General features: G+C 36.0%; 1 protein-coding gene across 1 annotated transcript in view; it reads left to right on the plus strand.

The window, feature by feature from the left end:
* Positions 1 to 27,789, plus strand: part of LOC111047363 (paired mesoderm homeobox protein 1) — a gene marked incomplete at its 5' end in the record, with an annotated part of 79,301 nt that overhangs the window by 40,354 nt on the left and 11,158 nt on the right. The window contains 4 exon segments of the mRNA XM_039437354.1: positions 16,644 to 16,818; positions 18,107 to 18,132; positions 21,465 to 21,567; positions 22,902 to 22,913. Of these exon segments, the coding sequence (XP_039293288.1) occupies positions 16,644 to 16,818; positions 18,107 to 18,132; positions 21,465 to 21,567; positions 22,902 to 22,913 (316 nt within the window).

A 27,789-nucleotide genomic window follows, 5' to 3' on the forward strand; every position in this document is an offset into this window, starting at 1 on the left:
TATTTACTCAACGCAATGTCACTTACAATTTAAGACCAGCAAGTGTAAGTGCTTACAGTATAAATTTCACTGCATTGACAACCAGCAATCATCAGTTCAAGTTCCAGAGCGATAAGCTAATAAATAGGATACCAGACGATTTCATTAGGGATAAAATTACAAGTAATAAATTAAATAAAATAAGATCCTGGGTAAAAGAGAATTACTTTTTTAAAATCGAAAACTAAATTATTATAATTATGACTTGTTTTTAACACGCTCACTTTAAACTTGGTTTTTTTGATTACCTAAAAGAAGAATTTTTTTTTTTTTGTTATTATTATAATTTCTATATTACCTATTTCTATTATTGAGCTTGTTGATTTTTGATTCAAGAATTGATTTTGTGTGTTTATTTATACATATTTTTGGTTTTTGGTTTACTATCTTTTGGTTTGTATTTTAGAATATTATCACGGCAAATGTACCAATAATTTAAAGAATATTTTCGAACTCTTGGCTGGAGCTCAAGGCTTCTTTTTCCAGCCACACCAATGTATATTAGTTGATATTGGTTGATTAGTTGATAGGAGAACAACGTTGCCGATCTTGTCAATGTCTTCTATGGACGGTAGCTGATACAGGTTTATTGATGTAATATTAACTGTTCATTCTTGTTTAAAATAATCTTGTTTTAAAATTCCTCAATTGATATTATCTTACATGATACCTATTATGTAGTGGCTCATTTTCACTACGTCCTTTCCATAGGAGCAGTATTCATTATTATCGCTAGATTTATCCATTGATTTCCTTTATTTACAGGTAGAAATATAAATAATAAATGACAAAAAATTCAATTTTATTCTATATTTCTAGGAGTAAATTTAACATTCTTCCCCCAACATTTTTTAGGATTAACTGGAATACCACGACGATTCTCCGACTATCCAGATTAATGTTTTTCTGGCTCTCAATCATTTCTAGTCCTCGCCTACGGCCTCAGACTTGAAACCGATTTCGAGCCGGAAAAATTTCATTTTCTGCTCTAGGTGCGAAAGTATACTGTATTTAACAACAATGACAAAACACCTTAATCATAAAATGATTGGGAACGGATTGATACAGTTATACATACAGATATGATAATCATTGCATTAGCTGAAGCTGCGTACAGATTTAAATCCACGAACACACTCATTTCCCTTTTCATCAAATGATGCTATAAGCTTTATATCTGTATCTTACTGTTTCTGTACAAATACAGATATAATCAGCTGATGAAAAGTGTCCGTGGCGCTCAAGTCTGTACGCAGCTTAACAAAACGCGCGTTCGTGCGTGCCACATAGATGTGTAAACAGCCTTATTTATAATAAAGGGAAGAACTGGCTCATACACTTACATGATTGGTTTGACGCATCATCACGTCTGAACTACTGGACTGATTAACTCAAAATTTTTCATATTGATTTTTAATTTACCAAGGATGGTTATATGTCTATTTCAAATTCTTCAAGGTTTTATTACCTAGGTAATGTTTTCAGTTTGTCAAGTTTTAAAATAGACCCTTGCGGAGCACGGGTTACCTGCTAGTTTTAAATAAGAGGAGTCGCTCGATCCGAAATATTATTCAGCTTTATTTCTATTCTCTCAACTTGGTTCCTTTTCTCTGCTCCCTTCTTTCTCTCTGGACACCAAAAAGCGATCAAGAGGGGAAAACTCGAAAGGGATTCAAGTCAGAGGAGGGATCTGCAGGAGAGAGAAAAAAGACAAGAAGTGGAATGGCGACGTTCTTTGAAACTCTGTTAAAATGTGCACAAACCCCACGGCTCTTGATTTTACCCTAGCATCTTCTTCTTTCCTCCTCCTCCTCGACCTCAATCTACTTCCTCTTCTCCTTTTTCTTCTTCTTCTTCTTCTTCTTCTTCTTCTTCTTCTTCTTCTTCTTCTTCTCCTCCTCCTCGACCTCAATATCTTCTTCTCCTTTTCTTTTCTTCTTCTTCTTCTTCTTCTTCTTCTTCTTCTTCTTCTTCTTCTTCTCCTTCTCTTTAAATGTAGATATAGATATATAACTAGTAGTTCTGTTATTTTAAAAAATCTACAAAGATATGCCCAAAATCTGTGTTTTTCTGAGTCTTCTCAGTTTCCCAAGAACTCAAAAAAAATCAACAAAAAATGTTAAAATTAGGTGTACAGACTCAGCTGAGATGTAAAAATGTTTTATTGAAATAGTTTTAGTATAGTGTCAAAGATCCGCCCAAAATCGGCGGTTTTTGAGCGTTTTACCTGCGTTTTCTGATATTGAAGTTTTTGATATAGAAGTCCAGCTAGGCTCTAGAATTTTGTATAAACTAACTAAAGTATTATGTTCAATTATGTTTTAAAGGGGAAGGTTGAGTATATATTTTTAAGGGCGGTTGGCACAGTCAAAGCTTAAACAAAATTAAATCAGTTGGTGGCTTAAACTCAAAATGAATTACATTATAACAAACAAGACTTGATAAGAATTCAATCCAGTTTAAAATGAAACTGTGACTGTGCAAACGACACTAAATGGCAATGTTATTAATGTTGATATCATTATAAATGTTTAGATTCTTGAATAACACAAATAATGAAAAGTTATTCGATCAGCTGTTCTAGCGCACTTGAAATTTGGACTATTTGAATGTCAACAATACTTGTCGTCGTCTACTGCCGAAATTTACGCACAATCGAAAATGCACCAAAAGAATCTATGTGTGTTCCAGTAGTAGTCTACTACAGTGATTGAAGGGGCAAAGTATGCAACACGCTTAGCACGAATTTCTCGGCCATTAAAATTCATACTTTTCTCGCCTGCTGACATCAATATTCTGAATGATTATATGGCCCAAGGTCTATTATATTAATACAGGTCATGACACAATCCCGTGATGCATTGCAGAATCGCCATTTTGTGATGTTCTAGTTCACCAATTTTCAAATTTATCAGCTGTTATCATTACAGAGTAATACAAGATGATGATGAACGAGGAAGAGAGGACAGGGAAAGACAGTCGAAGATGCTATACTGATGTCTACGTTATAATTGCAGTGAAGAAAGAAAGATAGGAGAACATCTTTGCCGATCCTCTGCCTTGTCACTGCCTTCTATAGAGGATACTGATATGAATATGTGCCGGGTGTTTCAAAAAGAGTTACCCAATTTTACAGTTAGATCTATTTGAAAAAATGGTGTACACAAACCAATTTTACAACAAATTACTCACAGAAGTATCAAGTTTATGATGATGTATTATAATTGTTCTATGTGACCTCCTTTTGAGGCTCGGACGACACGGTAGTCAAATTCAAACCAGACTGTTCGCAAGATGTCTTCTCGGACTGTAGTTACTGCATCAGTTATCCTGGTTTTCAGCTCCTCAATTTCAAGTGCTAAGGGAAGGACATCAACACGATCTTTAACGTTGTTTTCTCCCTTAGCACTTGAAATTGAGGAGCTGGAAACCAGGATAACTGATGCAGTAGCTACAGTCCGAGAAGACATCTTGCGAACAGTCTGGAATGAATTTGGCTACCGTCTAGATGTCGTCCAAGCCTTAAAAGAAGGGCATATAAAACACTTATAATACATCATCATAAACTTGTTACTTCTTTGAGTGATTTGATGTGAAATTGGTCTGTGTACACCATTTTGCAAATAAATATAACTGTTTAAAATTGGGTATTTCTTTTTGAAACACCCGGTATATAGCAGTATTTCGGTATCTTCTATAGAATGCATTGACAAGACAGAGAATCAGCAACGCTGTTCTCCTATCTTTCTCCACTGCCATTATAACATGGACCTCACTATAGACTACAATATTACAGGTTCAAAAATATCGAACATTTCTGAAAATGTATCTCTCCATAGCAACAGATGCTCTTTTGTATCTTCTCAAAAGCAACGTGTTACAACAGAAAAGATACTCACTATATCAACCGTCAGCTTTGGTTGGATAAGAAGATTATTTATAGGGGATCCTAACACAAAGTGGATATCAACATAGATTAATTTCCCTAGCAATTGATGGATATGAATTTCTCCACTGCAATTACAGAGGTATAACGTAGACCTCACTATAGTATCTTCGACTGTCTTCCCTACCCACTCTTCCTCGTTCACCATCTTCTTGTATCTTGATATTTTCCTTCTTCTCTCCTCTTCCCCCATTCTTCTTCACCTTCACCAGGTTCCATCCCTTCGTTCCACTTTTTGCAGCCTCTTTTTTAGACAGTCGACTTACGAAAACAGAAAAAGAAATAAGAGTGAGTCTGAAGTCTGTAGCTCTGTGCTAGATGTCAGAAAAAAAAGCATGTCATGAATTGTGAGCTGTAGTACAGAATAATAATAACTGGCGTTTAAACAAGAAATGGCGACTGTTTTGAATAACTAAACGGCTACTGTACTTTAAAACGAGTCTTGAATTTAGTTTTTTAATGTTGGTTGAACCATTTTACCACGATATGAAGATAGGAGAACAACGTTGACGCTGTTTAAAACTAGTTGAACGAGCGTTAGCGAGTTCTTACTTTTGATTTACTGAAGGCTATCACACAGCCTTCAGGCGCTGACACATGATTTCAGCTGGTTATAACAACATAATTTACAACTTCTCATCAACTAACTGATACGAGTTAAGATATCAAAGTGCGGTTTTCGCTATTTATTTTCTCTTGGAACTCTGTATCGAAATCATGTATCACATGATCACCTTCTCATTTGAAAAATGAATTTAGATTCATATGAGGGACAAATATGATGGAGCGACAAATTTTTGAAGAGTAATCTTATATTTCAAATAGGAAAACAATGAAACCTACTGTCAAATATTATTCTTTTAGAAGGAATATTCAGCTGTTTCCATAATTTCCACACACTCTGTATAATTACTAGTATATCTCTGAACAGTAGAACTCGCGCTCAGTAAGTTACATTGACATGTTGTTATGTTTTCTCAAAGATTAATTAATAATTTATCAATTATTTGAAATGTCTAGAAAAAATCCTAAAAAATCTGTGTAGCGCATTCACACAACTTTCCTTGCCGTTATGAAAATTGATCACCTGACGCTAGTGTTCCCGCGCATCTCAAGTCTACCACTATTCAAAGATCTGAGCCAGCTGGTGACAGGACAATAACGCTGGAAACACACAAGGTCTGCTATTTCTTCATAGTGAATGATTTAATAGAATCAACTGTTTGCAATTGAAATAATCACATTTTCTCTAATTTCAAGCTTATTTTCAATTTTAGGTGAAAATGTTACTGAACATTAATCGTAGAGATTTTCATGCTCAATCTTTCCCACTTGAAATTTTTTGTTAAAATTGTATCTGAAGCCTGATAATTTGGGAATCTAAAATGAAACTATGCATAGATGGTGCGAAGCTCCTGAAATTTTTACAGATATGGGACTTATGGCAGTTGATAGAGCTTATCAATGACTAATTCAGGTACGAATTTGATCAAAAACGTTGGAGCAGTTTTCGATAAAATCGCGAAAACCCCTGTTTTTGACAAAATTTTCGCCATTTTAGCCGCCATCTCTAATTGAATTTGATCGAAATTGTTCGTGTCGGATCCTTATATTGTAAGGACCTAAGGTTCCAGATTTCAGGTCATTCCGTTAATTGAGAGATGAGATATCGTGTACACAGACGCACATACACTCATACACACACACATACAGACCAATACCCAAAAACCACTTTTTTGGACTCAGGGGAACTTGAAACGTATGGAAATTTACAAATTGGGGTACCTTAATTTTTTTCGTAAAGCAATACTTTCCTTACCTATGGTAATAGGACAAAGGAAGTAATAAACATAGAGCTTTCTGTCCTATCGTACCGTGACGTGTCGTCCCGGAATGTGAGTGTGAGCTCCGTTATCAGGTCTGGCTGCCGTCGATACGCCAATCCAATCAACCCATCAGAGAACATTCTGTGTTGTCGTGTTGGCGAAAAATCGGTGTGTTGAAATTAACAAAATAAACTACCATAATGCTGATTTCCTACAAACTTCATTTCTCACTTTTCATTATTTTAGAAATCAATTTCTTTTCAATAATATATGTTGCAATTCTAATCATCAGATTAAAAAAGAAAAATGTAAAAAACTTTCTATCAATAACTCCAAACTCCAAACTAGAATCATGGCCTCAGCTTATGGGAAGACCAAGTAAGTAGACAACTGTCTTTAGTTAGACAGGTAGACAGTTCTCTACTAACGTTGATGGAAAGATACATTTTCAAGATGTTCGATGTTTTTGAACGGGTAGTATTATAGTCCACTAGACAGCTGATTAATGATGAATAATTCTAAAGTCTGATTTTCACGGTAATATTGGCGTTCAAATGAGATTCCTTTCCCTTTTGTATTATTCTTAAAATGCAAAATTTCAAAAAACCTATGTATATGCCGACGCGAAATTCAAAAAGGAACATACCTGTCAAATTTTTTGAAAATGTATTGCTACGTTTCGCTGTAAATGCGGAACATAAAAACATAAATATAGAGAAAAATATAATCATATAAACATAAAAAGAAATGTCAAACCGTCGACTTGAATCTTAGACGTCACTTCGCTCGTTCAGAAAGTTGCGGATTTCTAAGATTACAATATAACAGTTCTTGAGCGAGTTCTCCAACTCAAGGATTCACTAGTATAATAAAGGAAAGAATTGGCCTTTACACGTACGGGAAAGAAAAAAATTGTTTGACGCATCATCACGTCTGAACTATTGGACTGATTATCTTGAAATTCTGCATAAAGATTCGAAATTAAACGAGGATGATTATAGACCGATTTTCAATTATTTAAAATTTCATTACTTCAAGTTTTCAGTTTGTCAAGTTTTCAATTTGTCTTGCGTCCAGTTTGTTATATTTTACTAACTTCGCTTGATCAAATTAGATTCTTAATTCACCGAGGATGGTTATAGGCCTATTTCAAACTCTTCAAGATTCGTCTCGGTCATGTTTTACTTTCCTTGCCCTATTACCATATGTAAGGAAAGTATTGCTTTCCAAAAAAAATTAAGGTACCCCAATTTCAAGTTTTCTATACGTTTCAAGGTCCCCTGAGTCCAAAAACATGATTTTTGGTGTTGGTCTGTGTGTGTGGTGTGTGTGTGTGTGTGTGTGTGTGTGTGTGTGTGTGTGTGTGTGTGTGTGTGTGTGTTGTGTGTGTGTGTGTGTGTGGTGTGTGTGTGTGTGTGTGTGTGTGTGTGTGTGTGTGTGTGGTGTGTGTGTGTGTATGTGTGTGTATGTGTGTATGTCTGTGAACACGATAACTCCATTCCTAATCAACCGATTGACTTGAAATTTTAAACTTGAGGTCCTCATGCCATGAGGATCCGACAATTAGAAATTCAATAGAATTGAATTCAAAATGGCGGAAAAAATGGCGGATAACTACTAAAAAACCATGTTTTTCACGGTTTTCTCGAAAACGGCACTAACGATTTTCTTCAAATTTATATCATGGATAGCTATTTATAAGCCCTATCAACTGACATGAGTCTCATTTGTGGGAAAATTTCAAGAGCTCCGTAATATTCTTGAGAAAAATGGCGGATAATTACTAAAAAACCATGTTTTTCACGATTTTCTCAAAAATAACTTGATAGATTTTTTTCAAATTCATACCCTGAATAGTTATTTATCAGCTCTATCAACTGGCATGAGTCTCCTTTCTGGGAAACTAATGGGGGTCCACCCCATCCTTGATAAATGGACTTAGTAACCTCCTTCTCGTGCATGAGGTAGGTAGGTAGCGCAGTTCATATAAAAAGAACACATAGTCGAGATATTTCATCTATAGAACAGCTGTTTTGACGACTTTAAAAAAATGAGGACTAAAAAAATCATCGAGTTTCACAATTTACACAAAGAGAAAGGACTCTGAAAACAATTATATATACACATATACAGAAGTCTGATCGTAGTTTCAAATATGAGCAAGGAAAGTTGTGTGAGTGTACCACACCAGATTTTTCAGTTTGTTGAGACTTAAATTAGATCCTTGCGGAGCACGGGTTACATGGTAGTCAACAATAATTAATTGATGTCAAAATCGAAATGATGAGACTGCAGATGGGTTGAATAAAGTGGAATGTTTATGCTGACTGTAAACGAAAGCACTAAGCGTTCCTTTTCAGGCTATCTGTCCCCTATGAATGTTTAATACATTCCGAAATAGAGTCTGAATCAAGGGTTCGCATCCCTTCACAGCGTTAGAACCTACCTTTTCCCATCAGTGCTTCAGAAAGCAACTCGTCATTTACCCTCTCACTTTTCGACTCAGCATGTTCCTTTTATTGATATCTTTCCTCGGAACCCCTTCCTATGCTTTATCTCTTCTTCTCTTCTTCCATCGTTCGAATGCCTCCTCTCACTCTATCTCCTCTCATTGTGCCTCAATTTTTCTCTATCTTCTTGATGTTTCTTCTTTGATAGTCCTCAATATTGTTTACAATTTTGTGTATTCTCGTGTGTAATAATTTTTAGTGAGGTCCACGTTATAATGGCATCGTTTGATTAGCAATGGTATTGCTATAGTGAGGTCCACGTTATAATGGCAGTGTACGATTGACAATACTGTTGCTGTGCTTTTCTATCATACAACAAAACAGATAGCGCTATCTCTCTCTAGCTTTGCAATGTTGTCAGTTTGCCAGAGTATTTTATTTTTACTTTTGACAATGACTGTACAAAAGTAACTCAGCCACCATTTTTTCCTCATTCTATCAAGATACTTTGGTACACAAGTCGTATAATTGATTTAAAATGTATTTTTGAAACAATGAAATATTTTTTAGACACTACCGTATGAGAAACACAAATTAAAATACCTGAAATGACATTTTAAAAGTTGATACCTGACCATCCCAGACTTCATCCATGCTTCAGTTAGCCAACACGTTTAAGTTAGACCTTCTCGTACCGGTATAAATAATATTGAAAGGTTATTTTAGAAGTATTTCCATTGAAATTACTTATTTTAAAAAGGATTTCTATTATTTTTAGAAGGAATTGGAATAGAATACCGATCAAATAACTTAATCTCTGTTGTTTTGACATTCAGATTGGTGTATCACACCAGCTTTTTAAATTAGCTGCCATTTCAGGTTTGTATAAAAATAAAATTCTGATTTTAGTTATGAAGGAAATTTTTGAATCAAATTATGAAAAAATATTTTTTCTTGATAAATTTGACATTAAATTGATTATTTTATCAAGGAAATGATAATTATTATTAGATCAAATTCAATGGGATGGATTTAGTAACAGCTGTGTACAATCAGTGGCAAAATGGAGAGACTTGGCAACGTTTTTCTCCTATCTTTCTTCACTGCCATTATAACGTGCACCACACTATATCCTTGTCTATCATTCAACAAAGCGGATAGCGCTATCTCTTTCTCGCTTTGCTTTGTTGCCAGATCGTCTTTAAATCATGTAGAATTAACAAATTATTTTATCTTAATTATGAAAATTCATTATGAAATTATTGAAAAATACAATTGATCATTTTAAACGAAAATGAATAGCTAATATTACATCAATAAACCTGTATCAGCTAAAAGGCATTGACAAGACAGAGGACAGAGATCGGCAACGTTGCTCTCCTATCTTTCTGCACTACCATTATAACGTTGACCTCACTATACTTCCTTCACTCCTTCTTCTTGCAACTGTTCTGTTTTCTTGTCATTTCTCAATTCAAAAATATGGTGTGGTGCACTCACACAACTTTCCTTGCCTATTGATCACCTGACGATAGTGTTCCCGCGCATCTCGAGTCTACTATTCAAAGATTTGAGCCAGCTGGTGACAGGGCAATAACGCTGAAGACACACGAGGTGTGCTATCTCTTCATAGTGGATCATTTAATAGAAACAACATTTGCCAACAGTTTGCAATTGGATAATCACATTTTCTCGAATTTCGAGCTTATTTTCAATTTTAGGTGAAAATTTTACTGGACATTAGTTATAGGGATTCTCATGCTGAATCTTTTCCACTTAATTTTTTTTGTTTAAATTGTATCTGAAGCCTGATAATTGAGAATCTAAAATCAAACTTTGCAAAGATGGGGCGGAGCTACTGAAATTTTTACAGATAAGGGACTTGTGGCAGTTGATAGAACTTACCGATGACTATTTCAGGTATAACTTTAATCAAAATCGTTGGAGCCGTTTTCGAGAAAATCGCGAAAAAACCTGTTTTTGACAACATTTTCGCCATTTTAGCCGCCATCTTGAATCGCATTTGATCGAAATTGTTCGTGTCGGATCCTTATATTGTGAGGGCCTTACGTTCCAAATTTCAAGTCATTCCGTTAATTGGGAGATGAGATATCGTGTACACAGATGCACATACACTCATACACACACACACACACACACACACACACACACCACACACACACACACACACACACACACACACACACATGTATGTGTGTAGACCAATACCCAAAAACCACTTTTTTGGACTCAGGGGACCTTGAAACATATAGAAATTTAGAAATTGGGGTACTTTAATTTTTTTCGGAAAGCAATACTTTCCTTACCTATGGTAATAGGGCAAGGAAAGTAAAAATCATAGTTCCTGCACGTTTGCCATAGTTACACCGGCGATATGTGGATTAAACTTTCATCTTACATCAACACGACCCATCCTCCCCACACCCTATTTTACACGAAATCTTACAGAAAGCTCGACTCTGTTTTGCGTCTTGGAGTAACAAAGCGTTACTATACACCTGAACCTCCTCCTCATCATCCTATCTTTATCACCTTTCTCCTCCACACCCTCCTCCTCTTCACCCCTACACCCCCTTGTACTTTTCCTCCTCCCCTTCTCCTTCGACTCTTCTCCCCCACCCCCACCCACACCTCCTCCTCCTTCATCCTTCCTCAACCTCATTGTTCATATCCTTCTCCTCCTCTTCCTCATCGTTCTCCTTCACCCCTCTCGTATTTCTTCTTCTCCATTTCCTCCTTTTCCTTCACCTCCTTCTTCTACTCCTTTACCAAATCCTTATTCCACTCGTTTTACCCCTCTTACTCCTCCTTCCCCTCCTCCTCTTCATCATTTTACTCCTCCCCATTCTACTCCACCACCTCAACCTCCTCTATCTCCTCCTCCTCCTCCTCCTCCTCAACCTTCTCCTTCCCAAAATTCTCCTCCTTCTTTGCATTGCAAGGGGCTTATGGTCCCCTTTTAATGCACCAATTAAAAACAAGGCTCTCTGCTACCAAGATCAGTGTGGTTGGTGGGGAGAGAAATCCTAAAGAGGGTGGGAATAGAGAGAAAGAGCCTATAGGAAGGAGGATGGAGAGAGTAATTAGAAAGAAAAAGAGAGAATAGAAAGCGGGAAGAGAACCGAAAAGGGGCAAAAGAAAAAAAATTTAGAGGGGAATATGAAGCTTGAAGGGTGATATAGTAAGGAAGGGGAATACTGAAATGGAATGATGGAGGAGAGAGAGAGGAGGATAACTACTCCCGAAGAAGGGATGAAGTAAGACGAAGAGGGAGAAGAATAATGATAAGACGGCAGACACCGAGAATGTGACTTAACTTTCTGCAACTTCTCGGAACTTAATGGAAGTGTCACACAAACTTATTCTTCGTCTTTGCTGTTATCCGGCTTTCTCTCTCTCTCTCTCTCTCTCATATAATGCATTATCTTCTACCTTCATTAATTGCTGTAACCTACCATGAATTTCCCATTTCTTGTGATTATTTTCTACAGAAACTTAGTCGAATAATGGAATATCTATCCTTCCTTTTTTTATGACAGAACTGGAGTACAGTATTTTTCAAATCTATACCTTGGAGTCTAAAGGTTAGGTAGACCTAATAGTATGCTGTAGACAGTTCCCCTATGTAGTAAATGAATTGATTAACCTGTTACCCAAAAATTTAATTTTTCCTCCACCTACTGTCTAAAGTACTAACTTTACTCCCTGAAACATAATACTAAAGTGTCACTTTTTCGCTCTCGGTAGTAAAAAACAGAAAAACTCCCTAGGGAGGAAAAGTGACTCCATTTAAATAACATGGGAAGCATTTCTATTTTAAAAACTTACATGGTAATAGGTTAGAAGGTCTAAGCTCAGGTGAGAAAGCATAATAGAGGTGTCTGTCATTGAGTCAACTGAATTCAATACCACAACCAGAAATTCGATCAACTCATGAATTATATGTTTGTATGATATTATATGCTTAATATTAGTAGACGATAAAAATTTATACAATTTTGAAAATATTTTATTCTATTCAAAATACCAGCCAACAAATATTTTTGATCTGCAATTCAAATCTGAACCGCGTGATCTGGAGTCAGCCATTTTTGGTAGCTGCCCAGTTGATATAATTGTTACAACTTTTGCCGATAGATAGTACAATCGGCAGTGCCAATCAGACGACCGGTTTTTAAGTTTTAGATTTTAGGTTATGTTGTTAGGAAACATTGTCACCAATACGTAAGTTATTAGAATGATTTTATTTGCAGTTTCTATAAAAAAATGTAGCTGGAGGAAAAATGTTGTGTACATCACGAGTGAAAAATACTTTTTCTCCCTCAGGAAAATTGTTGCCCTCGGCTTCGCCTCAGGCTTCAAACTTTTTCCCACAGGGAGAAAAAGTCGTACTTTTCACTCTAGATATACAAATAACTATTTCTCCCTCAGGAAAATTGTTGCCCTCGGCTTCGCCTCGGGCTTCAAACTTTTTCCCACAGGGAGAAAAAGTCGTACTTTTCACTCTAGATATACAAATAACTATTAGATAGCATCACTAAATCAAGTACAAAAAAAATTGATTGGATTAAATCAACAAATGTTTTTTACCTAATTCACAACACAATTCGATTTTTTTTCTCTAGTATTGCCATCAAACTTACATACAGTATATATATTTGTGATTTCCCCACTTTCACCTTGATTGAATTGTATACTTATAATAATTATAGTTTAGCTTACCTTGTTGAATCAAAGTTTCTCTATAGGAAGTAATAGTATCGATTTCTGTTCTAGTACTCGTCACCGGCACTCAAACTGTGGTTTTGCTGGTTTCGCCGAATTAGTTTATTATTATGTTAAAAAAATTATACTCCTTATTCTAAAATATTACTTTTTACTTTCCTTGCCCTATTACCATAGGTAAGGAAAGTATTGCTTTCCAAAAAAAATTAAGGTACCCCGATTTCAAGTTTTCTATACGTTTCAAGGTCCCCCGAGTCCAAAAACATGATTTTTGGGTGTTGGTCTACGTGTGTGTGTGTGTGTGTGGTGTGTGTGGTGTGTGTGTGTGTGTGTGTGTGTGTGTGTGGTGTGTGTGTGTGTGTGTGGTGTGGTGTGTGTGTGTGTGTGTGTGTGTGTGTGTGTGTGTGTGTGGTGTGTGTGTGTGTGTGGTGTGTGTGTGTGTGGTGTGTGTGTGTGGTGTATGTGTGTATGTCTGTGAACACGATAACTCCATTCCTAATCAACCGATTGACTTGAAATTTTAAACTTAAGGTCCTTATACCATGAGGATCTGACAATAAGAAATTCAATAAAATTCAATTCAAAATGGCGGATAATTACTAAAAAACCATGTTTTTCACGGTTTTCTCCAAAATCGCTCCAACGATTTTCTTCAAATTTATACCATGGATAGCTATTTATAAGCCCTATCAACTGACATGAGTCTCATTTCTGGGAAAATTGCAGGAGCTCCGTAATATTCTTGAGAAAAATGGCGGATAATCACTAAAAAACCATGTTTTTCAAGGTTTTCTCGAATACGGCTCTAACGATTTCCTTCAAATTTATGCCATGGATAGCTATTTATAAGCCCTGTCAACTGACATGAGTCTCATTTCTGGGAAAATTGCAGGAGCTCCGTAATATTCTTGAGAAAAATGGCGGATTATTACTAAAAAACCATGTTTTTCTCAAAAATGACGACCGATTTTTTTCAAATTTATACCCTGTATAGTTATTTATCAGCTCTTTTAACTGGCATGAGTCTCCTTTCTGGGAAACTAATGAGGGGTCCACCCCATCCTTGAGAATTGGACTTTGTAGCCTACTTCTCGTGCATGAGGTAGGTAGGTAGCGCAGTTCATAGAAAGAACACATAGTCAAGATATTTAATCTATAGAACAGCTGCTTTGACGACTTTTGAGAAATATAATCGATTTTCACAATTTACACAAAGGAAAAAGTACTCTGAAAACAATTATATATACAGATATACAGTAGTCTGATCGTAGTGTCAAATATGTTGCTGCCAATCGTCATTATGTTATTCCCCTAAATTATTCTCCTTTAAGAATGGGGCTTATAAGTTCAATGAGCATGGAAAGTTGTGTGAGTGCGCCATACCAGACTTTTGTAATCTGTATCCATCTGTGAATATTTTTTGTAAGGCAATAAAATTTGATTTGATTTGAGGCGCAGACAGATCGTCATTGGACGGACGGCACGCATCGGACGGATCGGATGATTGAATTTGATGCGTTGTTTCCAATTGGAGTGCGCATACCAATACGATGCGGATAGATATGCGCACTCCAATTGAAAACAATGCATCAAATCTAATCGTCCGATCCGTCCGATGCGTGCTGTCCGTCCGATGACGATCTGTGTGCGCCTACCTTGAGAGGCCGTTCAGTTAGTCTAAAGGTGCGTACAGATTTACGCACCGCGAACACGAGCAATTCACATTTCATCAGCTGATTATATCTGTATTTGAACAGAAACGGTGAGATACAGATATGAAAAGCTTGCATCAGCTGATTAAAACTGAATTGCTCGTGTTCGCGGCGCGTATATCTGTACGCACCTTTTAAGAGAATCTAGACTTTGCTGACGACACGTCATGTTTGCTGGCACAGCGATTTACTGACATGAAATAAAACCTGAAAAATATATCAAAAGAGGCAACTGAGGCCGGCTTGCATATAAACAGCTCTAGGTGCAGGTTGCACAAAAGCCGTTTGAATTTTAATCCTGATTTATTCCGCGTTAACCAATCAGAGAACCCGTCTTAATATATTTAATAATATTTCATAGTCTTATAATAAGTCTCATAATATTTCATAGATATGAGTTGCTCATGAAGGATCAATATAAATTATTCGTATATCTGTTCCCATTCATAAATCAGAGAATTTTCAGAAATCTGTCCCCATTCATAAATAATTCTCTGCCGTCTTTTCAAAGCAACCGCAAACAAAAACAGCTCCCTTCCTCACCTCTTTCTCTTTGTTTATTCAGACTATGTCTCATCTCGGCTTAATTATTTATTCATCAGTCTCCTTAATTCTTCTCCATTGTCTTTCTCTCTCCTATCCTTCGGCTCCAGACAAATTCATTATCACAGTGAGATTCATCACTTGATTCTTCTTCTTCTTCTTCTTCTTCTTCTTCTTCTTCTTCTTCTTCTTCTTCTTCGTCTAAAACAACTGCTTCACACTCAACCAATGCCTACTATAGAATGTCTTCACTACTTATTCTCTTTCATTTACCAAGTCAAAACACCGCTTTATTCGTTTGCATAAATCTTCATCACTTGGGGATTCTCTTTATACTGGCAGCATTGACTGAATGAGAGGCATTAATGATATTAATAGGGAATGGTGCCACAGTTTGAAGTAAATTTCGCTCAAGAGAATCACGCTGACAAAATTTGAGGTGTTTTCGAAATCGTTCTTGTTCATGAATAATATGAATGTGTGGATTTTGGGTCCCTCGTGAGATTATGAGATTTTGGGAACTCAAGTGTCTCAGGCTCTGGTGTGTAGAGTGGAACATGTCGATGAAAATGTCAGTTTTTATTAAATTTATTTATTTTTTTTCACTATTGGCATCTTCTTCTTCTTCTTCTTCTTCTTCTTCTTCTTCTTCTATATATATAAAAGCGAAATGGCACTCACTCACTCACTGACTGACTGACTCACTCACTCACTCACTCGCAGAACTAAAAATCTACCGGACCAAAAACGTTCAAATTTGGTAGGTATGTTCAGTTGGCCCTTTAGAGGCGCACTAAGAAATCTTTTGCCAATATTTTAACTCTAACGGTGGTTTTTAAGGGTTTAAAGTTCGTCTTTTAGCATTTATATTCTTCTTATTCTCTTAATTATAATTGAAAAATGTCCATACCATATGTTAATATAGAACTATAATCTAGAGAGAGTACCTCTTCGAAACAGTATTGTTAACTGGTTACTAAATAAATAATTTTGTCAGGTTGGCATTAAGTTGAGTTGACTTTGTTAGGTTGGCACCAAGTTTAAGATTGAAATGCATTTATCGCGGAAAAATTGATTGGGCACTGCTACTTCAATCAGAGCTATTCCTGGGAACATTATATTACTTAAACGGATATGGCGAGCGAAGCGAGCCTGACGGCTAGTTAACACATAATTATAGAATGATGTAAATGAAAAAACCGGGCCAAGGGTGGCCACTAACGACAGGACAAGTGTGTTGAACATGTGTGTACACACATTCTCGTCATGCATGATGTGTCATCAGTGACAATCAGCCTGTCATGTAACCTGTTATGCGTTCTTGGAGTGTGATTGTATAAAATTGATTAAATTATTAATTTTTTTGTGTTCTATTTTGCAGGTTTGGTTCCAGAACAGAAGAGCCAAGTATCGAAAGCAGGAGAAACAGCTGCAGAAGGCATTGGCTCCGTCGGTGCTGCCCACTTGCAACGGCGCCATGATGCGAAACATCTACCCAACTGCCAGCCGCGGCTATCAGCCCTGGGCGAGATCGGCAACTGCCGCCCCCCCCAAAAGTATCCCGTTTTTAATTGTTAATCCCGGGTTCCACCCCTCCTTGAGCGATCGCCTAACGCCGGTTACACATTGGGCGGTTCCTGCCGGGGCGGTAATTTCGCTGTCACCGCCGTTCGAGCAGTAGTCTATGGATTTGAATGGAAGCTTACACACTGGGCGGCAGAATCGCCGCGCGGCTATATTGCCGTTGGCGGCAGCTGTGCAGCCGTCCACTGCCACTGCGGCTGGCGGTGTTTTTGCCGCTCTTGTCTAAGCAGTGGCGTACGTGACCAAATGGGCGTTAATACATTTGGCGGTTGTCTACCGTCGCCGCTGATCAGTCGTCTTTCCCAGTTGCTCCAAGTCAGAGGTCTTTGAAAATCAGCCTTTTAATTTGTGTCTTGTTGTAAAGTTTGTAAATTGTTTATAACATTTATTTATTGTTTTAAGTGTTTGTGGTTGACAAGGGTGAGAAAATGAGTAAGTTAATAGACAATGAGTTGTTAATATCATTTGTAGGACAGAGGCCAGTTTTGTGGGACAAAACCCTCGATATATTTAAGGATCGAGATGCAACAAGGATAGCGTGGAAGGAAAGTGTGTATGGTGATTAGGGGGGATTTTGAAACTCTGGATGACAAGGAAAAAACTGTAATATGTTGTATATCGCTGTCGATTTAATAAAAACGTTCATTTCAATGAATCCAAGCAAGGCGATTCCTCTGCTGTCTTCTTTTCCTTCGACGGTACAACAAAAGTGGTAAAAGTTGTTGCCTTTCCATTTTAAGTTAAACACTTAATAATATATACTTTTGAAAAATGTGCAAAATACAATTAACTGAACTCTCATGAAATAGAGAAGTCACAACACATTTGCTTTGAAGAACTACAAGAATTATTTTGGCTACTGATCATACGTGGCAGTAATTTTGCCGCTCGATGTTTGGCGGTATTTTTTCCGCTGAATGTGTAAGCTCGACTTTTTTTCGAGGCGGCGACGGCAGTTTCGCCGCCGCGGCAGAAACCGCCCAGTGTGTAACCGGCATTACTATTGTGTCTCCGCTGTGATGCGACACCACATTCTCAGTAAACTCTGAAAAATTATGTTTAACAATATTTATTGACATTTGAACAAATATTTGACAAAAATAAATATTGGGGAACAGTAATGTCCAGTCAATATAGACATAAAAATGGGGGGTTGCTTGCAATTTAAATCGTAGTTCTGATTTTTTAATATTTTATTTGGATACATGAGAGAGGTTCAGAACCAAATTCTTCATGTAAAATTCCCTTGTGCTAATACAGAGTGGCCCAAAAAGTTCGTATTTCAGGTGCATTTTCCAGTTTTCAGCTATTTCTGGCAAAATCAGTGATTGGACAGAGAAATTTGCTCTTGCCATTTTTAAGATCATAAAATTCTGAATGAAATGAGATCATTCGGAAATCACCATCTCCAATGAGTACTGAGTTATGATTTTTCAAATATGAGTGATATTTTAAGAAAAAGAAATCAATTTTGATCATATTTAGTATTTGATCAACAATATATCCCGATTACAATCTAGATGTAAAATTCAAAATTTTGGGCGTAATTTTGTGCTCCAAAATCTGAGACTAGGTAGAGCGCTCTATCTCATATTCTCATATAGATTTCCAGGTACACTTGACAACAATGCTCATTGTATTGTGAAAAACACCTAATTTTCAGCTTCAACCATCATCACCATCTATATTGTCCTCACAGTGATATTTCTCACAATGATATAAGCTCATGAGATTATGTTCTATGAGAATAACCCGTTAGTTGCACTTCATTTCAGTATTTCCTAGTGAAGAGGCGCGCGAGGACACGATCAAGGATCGCTTAAGGATCAAGCTATCAAAATGAAAAATTTTTCTTAGGAAAACATTTTTTTTCAATCATTACTTTCTGAGACATGAGCGCCTAGAGTTCAAATTTTCGGGACAGAACATTTCAAATTCGGTACGAGATGAATCCATGAAATTCAAAGGATAAATTCTTCATGGTATTTTTGATTTAATAAAACAAACATTTTCTGAAAATATCAATTTTTGAGAAAGTTATTCAATTTACTAAAACTGACCAAAAATAGTGTTTAGTTGAGTTTTTTTTGTAAATTAAATAACTTTTTCAAAAATTGATATTTTCAGAAAATGTTTCAAATGTTTCCTACCGAATTTGAAATGTCCTGTCCCAAAAATTTGAACTTTAGGCGTTCATATCTCAAAAAGTAATGATTGGAAGAAAATGTTTTCCTAAGAAAACTTTTTCATTTTGATAAATACCGGTACAAATCGAAAAACTTTGAAAAATATCACCAGTACAAGAAAGTTTATTTTTAGCCGTTGCACAGCCTTCAGACGTAGACTGCAACATAGTATTAGGCCTACTCAACTTGCTAAGTAATTAGAACTACAATTTCTACAAGTTTGTTTAACACACCTGTTTAATTAAGAAGAACTCGTCTGACCTTTGCATGAGGAAATTCCTTCACCAATTCTTCAAGATCTGGGGACTGAACTATTTTATGTTCGCTAGACCACTCAGACGTTCCTGGGACATTGTTGATCTTAGAAAAGTCTTCATTAGCTCGAGGTTGAAAAGCTTCTTATATAATTTTATCATTCACATTTGATATTATGGATTTCTTATTCATTTGTATTTTTAAATTTTTCGTTCCTTTAAATTTGCCGCCCCCAAAACCTGCCGCCCTGGGCGGCCGCCCGGTCCGCCCACCCCTGGGGCCGGGCCTGGCTATATGCTCGAAGGATGATCGCGCGCTTGTCGTATTGCTGACTTCGCTACAACCTAACCTCACAAATGTGAAACGTTCAATCCAGCTGATCCAGTGACAAAACTAAATAAAAATATTCTGACCTAGGGATTGCTGAGTAGCCTAATAATACATCATGTTTATATGATAAATTAATGATAATTATTATGTTTGTTGCATTTATGTTGATGTTTTATTACAAAAAAAGGTTATGTCTGTTAATATTTCAAAAGGCTTAAGTTGCGTTTACACCGGAGTTAATAACACAAGATTTTAACATTAATTTTTGGTATCAACTGATGTTAATTACAAAAGTTAATAACATCATGTTGAGTTGCGTTTACACCGGAGTTGATAACATGAGTTATTAATAAAAAGTTGTCAACTTGACTGAATTGACAAAAAATTCTCTTGAAAAAAGTTGATAACTCGTGTTTTCAACAGAAAATTCCTTGTTATTAACAAGATTTATGTTATCCATCAAGAGTCAGTAACTTTTGTTAATAACAGGCTACTATCTTCCCCGCAACCCCCTCGCCCAGCATCCCTACCCTACAACTACAGCTGTTCCCTAATAACTACAGCTGCAGACAAAACACGTGACAAAGTTTTAAGCTTTTGTTAATAACAAAACTATCAGCGAAAAGAAAAATGTTACTAACTTATGTTGAAAACTTTTGTTTTAAACTCAGGTGTAAACGCATTATAAGTTATTTACATTAGATCAGATGAAGATCATTGTTTTAATGATCAGACACATGTTTCAATTCAAATTTGAAGACAATTTTTCGCTTTTTATTCCAGCTGTTATAGTCTCGTTAAATTAAATCATATGAAAGTCAATTATATTGATAACAAGATCTTGTTAATAACAAGGAATTTAGAAACATGAGTTATTAACTTTTGTCAAGAGAATTTTTTGACGATTCAGTCAAGTAAATAACTTTTTGTTAATAACTCGTGTTATTAACTCCGGTGTAAACGCAGATTTATTATGTTTGTTGCATTTATGTTGAAGTTTTATTATAAAAAAGGTTATGTTTCAAAAGTCTTAGAGGTTGACAAAACATCACTGTCAATTCAGATCGTTATCTAATACTGCTGGGTGATTTTTTTGCCACAATCTAAAATATGACATGTGATGGTGACATGACAAGTGTTCGTGGTTTGTTGATGTATACACGAGGATGAGGTAGACGCATAAAACCAGTCACAAGGTGGCAGACAATTTCTGTGAACGAGGACTTTACGTCTTTACGCAACGAAATGGGGGAACCAGGAAAGTTCTGCCTTTTTATTGCATAGTTCATCTCTATTTATGGCATGTTGGAACAAAACAGTATTGAGATTCATTACAGTATAAGCTGATGCAATTTCTAAGGCAGAATTTTCCTGGATGTCCCATTTCGTTGCGTAGAGATGTAAAGTCCTCGTTCACAGAAACAACTGTCTGCCACCTTGTGACTGGTTTTATGCGTCTACCTCATTCCTTGTAACTGTTTTTATGGGTCTACCTCATTCCTCGTGTCATCAACAAACCACAAACACTTGAAGCCCTGAATGAGACGATAAACTTGAAACGTCTGACCTCTCTCTGTGTGCACACACTATTCTCATACTTACAATAATGTTGGAGATTTATAATGTTTATAACTTCCAAACTTCAATCTCACAAGAAGACAGAAAATGAAAAATTTACGTTTTTTCTGGCCCTGGTATCTGATAATTGAATATAGATTTGATACGGATATTTCAACACTAATTCAATCACTCCAAGCAAAGAGGATCGATAGTATCTTGTAAATCGATAGTATTCTTGTATCTTTCTAAAAACTTTCTCAATTTTTGTCTGTATGTTTGATTTGCAGATGACAACCAGTAGTTACCCCAGCATGACCCAACCGTTCTCAATGAGTCATAGTGCGTCGAATATGACTGCCGCAGTTACGGGGATGAGGCAAGAGGCTATGGGTAAATATAACAAAAATTCAAGATTATTATAAGAAACAAAATTTTTGCTAAAACATGACTCGAATCACAGCTACCTACTACATAGAAAGTGGTGGAAAAATGGTGACAATGCCTGCCTATCTTTTCCACCAACTTTATAACGTTAATCACACTATAGATGTATCAGCATCAATATCATGATTTCTTTCATTTATTGATTTAGATATATATATATATATATAGATATATATATATATATATATATATATATATATGAAGAGGCACAACAGGTTATGCCCAAAACTGTCCCTTTTCAAATTTATAATACAGTTTAAATGAAAATGAACATTATGACACTAATTATCAAGAGGACAATTTACACTTCATAAAAGAAACAACATTAAAACTCAAAATAGTCAATATGAATAACTGAATTTTACAAAATTCAACAATTATTGAATAATAATAATAAAGTTATTATTACTATAAAAGTAATATAAAGTTATATAAGTTTATTATTACTAAAGTTTTTTAACTATTCTGGGAATTAAATATGATGCGGTGGAACACAATCACAACAGAAGAAAACCCTACTATGAAAGTATTGATTATATAAACTTCATTAGCACTAACAATGAGACCTGGAATTCCGTGTACCTGCAGGAATGCGCTGATAGTGCTTGAATAAAATGATAGAAATACTGAAGAAATACACAGAAGAATGTAAAGTTATTAATAGAGTATCGCACACAAAGAGAAAAATTAAGCCTTGGATTACAAATGGATTAATTACATCAATAAGGAAGAGAGATAAATTACACAGACAAAGCAAGAATAATACAGCGAATCTACAGCTTAGAGAGTATTATAGAAGGTACAGAAATCTACTAACAACTGTAATAGAAAATGCTAAGAAACAATACTTTTCAAGGCGATTTGAAACTTCCAGCAACTCTAAGCAAACATGGGAAGTAATAAGAGAAATAACTGAAGTGCAACGGCCAAGAACACAATCCACCAAATCAACTTGGAAGGGAGAGAATTGAAATTGGGAGATGATGATAAAGATATGGCAAATTCTTTCAATGAATTTTTATTAGTATTGGATCAAAACTTGCCCAGGACATTCTAAATAGCGATTGTAATGGTGCAGATGAGCATGCGGCAGCTGATCAGATAGTCTGCCGGTCATTATTCTTTACACCTGTCAGTGAGGACGAAATGATAAAAATCATTAATAGTCTTAAAGCTAATAGTGCACCTGGACTCGATAATTTAAAACCAGATTTTTTCAAACAGAATAATACGATACTTGCCAAGCCTTTACACATATTGCAAACAAATTTTTGAGGAAGGTGTTTTCCACAGTGTCTTAAGGAAGCTGTCATTTGTCCAATCTTCAAAACAGGAGATAAGAAAGATATGAATTGCTACAGACCCATATCATTACTAAGTACATTATCAAAAATTTTTGAAAAGTGTATAAAAACAAGACTGATCAGCTTTCTTGAAAAAAATAATCTTCTATCGCCAAACCAATATGGTTTTAGATCTAGTCGCAGTACAAATGATGCTATCCACTATGTGACCACTCAGATTGCCGATAAAATAAACACTGAAGAGAAACCATTGGCAGTATTCTTAGATTTAAAGAAGGCTTTTGATACGGTGTCACATGACATTCTTCTTTCAAGGCTTGATAACTATGGAATAAGAGGAGTCGCATGGAATCTTTTCAGGAGCTACCTATCAAACCGAACACAATGTGTCAAAGTCAATGGATGTATAAGCAACAAGCTGACTGTAAAGTTTGGAGTGCCACAAGGAACAGTACTAGGACCAATTCTTTTTCTTCTCTACATAAACCCATTATGCAACATGGAAATTAATGGATCAATCACCACCTTTGCAGATGATACCGTTCTACTTTTCTCTGAACCGACCTGGGAGATGACCTGGAGAGAAACCGAGACTGGACTTCAGAGGGTGTCTCGCTGGTTGAGTGAAAATCTGCTGACATTGAACCATGAGAAAACCTTCTTTCTGACCTTTTCGGCGACTCAACATGGACAGCCAACAGGAGATGAGATAGTAATCAAGAATCAACGGAATAACACTTCATACACAGTTCGCAGGAAACAGTCACAGAAATACCTGGGAGTTACAATGGACTCTTTTCTGCGCTGGGATCATCATCTCAATGAATTATGCGGGAGACTGAGGAAGACTATCTGCAGATTCAGGATTCTGAGGACACTGGTCGACAAGGGATGTCTAAGAGTTATCTACTTCTCTCTAGCTCAGTCCCTCATGCTGTATGGGATTGTGGGATGGGGAGGTGCAAGCTTCTTGCACATCGAACCGCTCCTCAGGGTACAGAAGCTGATCATGAGGGTCATCAACCAGAAGCCTCCGCGTATTCATCAGACCAGCTATTCAATGAGTTGATGTGATGGATCCAAGACAGCTTTACTCCAAGGAGATACTATGCAGATTACACAAGAACCAACAACATTTCAAACCAGAAACCACAACCACAACACCAGATACAGGAATCTTCTCATCATAGTGTTGCAAGGAAGGCACTATACAGAGACATTTCAATCATTTAGCACCAAATTATATAATCTACTTCCTGCAAACTTTAAGCAGATTAATCATCCTAGAAAGTTCAAAACAATAGTACACAATTGGTTGATGAGCAAAGGAGACAGAACATAGAAAACATTATTTCAAATAACAACTAACCACCTAATGACTTACTAAACACTAACTAATTAATAATACGCCACAAAAAAAACAACAAACCTACTCTAGAACATGGTACGCCATAGTGGAGTAGGTCAATTTCCACACCAAAAACTAAACAACTAGAGGACACATTATAAGAATTTTTTGTAACTAACTATTGTATGTAAATTGTAATTTATCTAATATTTTGTGTAATTGATGTTGTAGTTTTAGTTTTTTTGGGAAATAAACATTTATTTATTTATTTATTTATTTATTTATTAACATGATACAGAGTAATATAGGAGCTAGAATACGGATATTTCTCTCAGTTTTTCCAGCCCCTTTCAACCTACCAACCTTTTCCTTAGTTACAAGAGTTTTCCTCCCAATTTTCCTTGCAATCTGAAGACGGAAAGGAAACTCCACCAGGGAACGTTCCTAATTTCCGGCTTCCTGTTCTTCATAGATGCCACAGACTTCTTAGAAGTGTGTAGAGTGAGAGAGGATGAGGGTGAGAGAGAGTGAGAGAGCGGGAGAATGAGTGAGTGAGTTCTTCCAGTTTTTTGTGATCGAGAGAGAGAGAGAGAGAGAGTAAGAGTGGTTTCTTCCAGTTTGTTAAGCGAGAGGGAGAGAGAGTGATTTCCTCTAGTTTGTTAAGCGAGAGAGAGTGAGAAATAGGGAGAGTTTGTGGCCAGTTTTGGGAATGTTATTGAGAGGCATTTACGCGGTTAATTCCTGATTCCACCCCATTTCAACGTCTTATCCATTTCTCAGATTCTGCCAAATTAAAGCTACGTGTTTCTCGATCTCTTCAAATCACCGGTCAAACATCTTAACGGGAAATTCAATATTGATATCTTCAACATCCTTCCTCAAATCTCAATCTTGAGTTTGTGCCAGAGGTAAATTGTATGGGATCTTCTCAGATCGGCTAGATTTCAATTTGTCTTGCCTATGAAATTAGATGAAAATAAACTTTAAGTCCAATCATTTTATTTTTCAGTTATCGATTAATATTGTTATTATAATTTATTGTGTTATTTGAAACCTATTTCGGACTTTGTGTAACCTTATCTGAATTTGGGAGAGGAATAGCACAAGGTTACCTTATTTTTTCTCTCCCGATCATTTTGATGATGCACTTATTGTATGAATCAATCAATAAAGATTTTTGTAGGACCTGACTCCATGTATGGAAGGTGAAAAGAGAGGTTAGGGAGGTTAGATTTTGATTTTAAATTGCAATATTTTTACCGTATTTCAAATTCTAAATTTTATTCACTGTATTTCATTTCAATTTGATATTTTTCGATAATAAACACAAATAACGAGAAATTGAAATACTGTACAATTAGATATACAGGAGGGAATGAATGTCACTCAACAGTATGATGTCATTGAATTTATGAGACATCAAACTTTAGGCTTTATAGTGAGGTCCACGTTTTAATGGCATTATATTTTATTAACATTAGTGTTCCTATAATTCAAAAACGCAGATAGCGCTATTCCTTTCTAGCTCCGTAATGTTGCAAAATCGTTTTTCAGAAATGTTGAAATATGATTATTTATCAACACAATATTTTAATTTCAATCATGGAGAATATATTTTTTGACTATGTAGTATAATAGATTATTTTATTCAAGAATGAACAAATAATATCACATCAAATATACTGTACCAGTATCAGTAACCTCTATAGAAGGCAGTGGCAAAGCAGAGGATCAGCAACGCTTGCTATCTTTCTTCACTGTCATTAAAACGTGGGAGAAGCCAAAAGGGAGGAATCAAATTTGCCATGAATTCATGAATTTGCTAAAGTTCAAGATGTTGAATGATCTGATTTCTTGCCTTTAGCCGTTCCTCACGTTGATTAATTCCAAGGTAAGCAATCCAAATAGGATTGGATGAAGATGCCTTCTCTGGTGAGGAAACATCTTAAATAATTTCCGTGATTTGATTGCTTGGGACCTCCGCTCCGACATCTTGAGAAGTCGGCTTATCTTTTCAGCTATTTTAGACTACCTTATTCTACTCAATCCATTTCAAGAGATACATTTCCAGTTCCAATATAAATGGAATTTGAAAGTTAAAGATCATTAAAAAAACTTGAATATTGATTAAAATCATGACAAGTATGGATTAATATCGTTCGATAACAAAAAATATCTTTCTTGAGAATAAGAAACAAGAAAAAATTATAAACTAGAACCTATGTTTGTTGATGCTTTTAGAATCAATTTTGATTGAGGATGACAAAATAAAAATGTTCCTGTATATTCTTCCAATTTAAATAATTTGAATAACAAATACTTTTTCAAAATACAGACAATTGGAGAACCAAATATGACTACAATGCGGTCTGGAACCCACCTAAAATTGTAGGTCCCTTCATCTCCACTCATCATTCGCAAATAACCCACTCACTATTTCAGCATTTCTACAGACATGCTGCTCTGAGAGTTCTGAAGAACTTTGGAAGTTAATGCAAGTTTTAGTCGTGGAAAAAGTTAATGAAATCATGAGAAGCTACATTATCTATAATCATAAAGAAACAATAGCGTTAGTAGATATCCCATGGTATAGGGCGTTTATGTCGCAGCTTTTACTGTTATCTCAAGCCGATAGACCATGTAATTCTTTCCCGTGAAGCTGTGTGACACTGGTAGTCTCTCATATTGTGCCGTTCAAACACTCTCCCTCCAACACAACAGTAAAACGACAATATCAACAGTAATCGGCTGAGATAACAGTAAAAGTTGCGACATAAACGCCTATACCATGGTATATCTACTACGCTATTGTTTCTCTATGCTATAATCCTATAATATATAATAGAAGGAAGAATCGGCTTATACAGGTACGGGATAGGAAATTCACGAATGACACATCATCACGTCTGAACTACTGAACTGATTTACTTGAAATTTTGCATATAGATACTCAATTCATCAAGGATATTTATAGGCCTTTTTTCGATTCTTCAAGATCTCAGTGAGTCCAGTTTGTCAAGTTATTAATTAGACCTGTGCGGAGCACGGGTTACCTGCTTGTCTATTATAGACTAGATATTACACAGCTCATAATACAATATTATTTCAAATGCGTGGTAATGATTATGGATAAACTGAATGATGAATCAATGTAGTTAAAGACAGTTCAAACCATCTCAAAAGTACTGAATATAACCATAGAGAAACAATAGCATAAGTAGATATCCCATGGTATAAGGCGTTTATATCGCAACTTTTACTGTTATCTCAAGCCGATTACTATCGATTTATTGTTGATTACTGTTTTGTTGGGGTGAGAGTAACGGCACAATTGACTACCATCGTCATAAAGCTTCACAGGAAAGAACTACATGACTATCAGCTTGAGATAACAGTAAAAGTTGCGACATAAACGCCTATACCATGGGATATCTTACTCATGCTATTGTTCGTCTATGAAATAACATAGTCACCATGAAATATATCTTTTCAGATTTCATATCGAATATTCTGTTA

Source organism: Nilaparvata lugens, chromosome 11 (genome assembly GCF_014356525.2).
Source record: "Nilaparvata lugens isolate BPH chromosome 11, ASM1435652v1, whole genome shotgun sequence".
Classification (NCBI taxonomy): domain Eukaryota; kingdom Metazoa; phylum Arthropoda; class Insecta; order Hemiptera; family Delphacidae; genus Nilaparvata; species Nilaparvata lugens.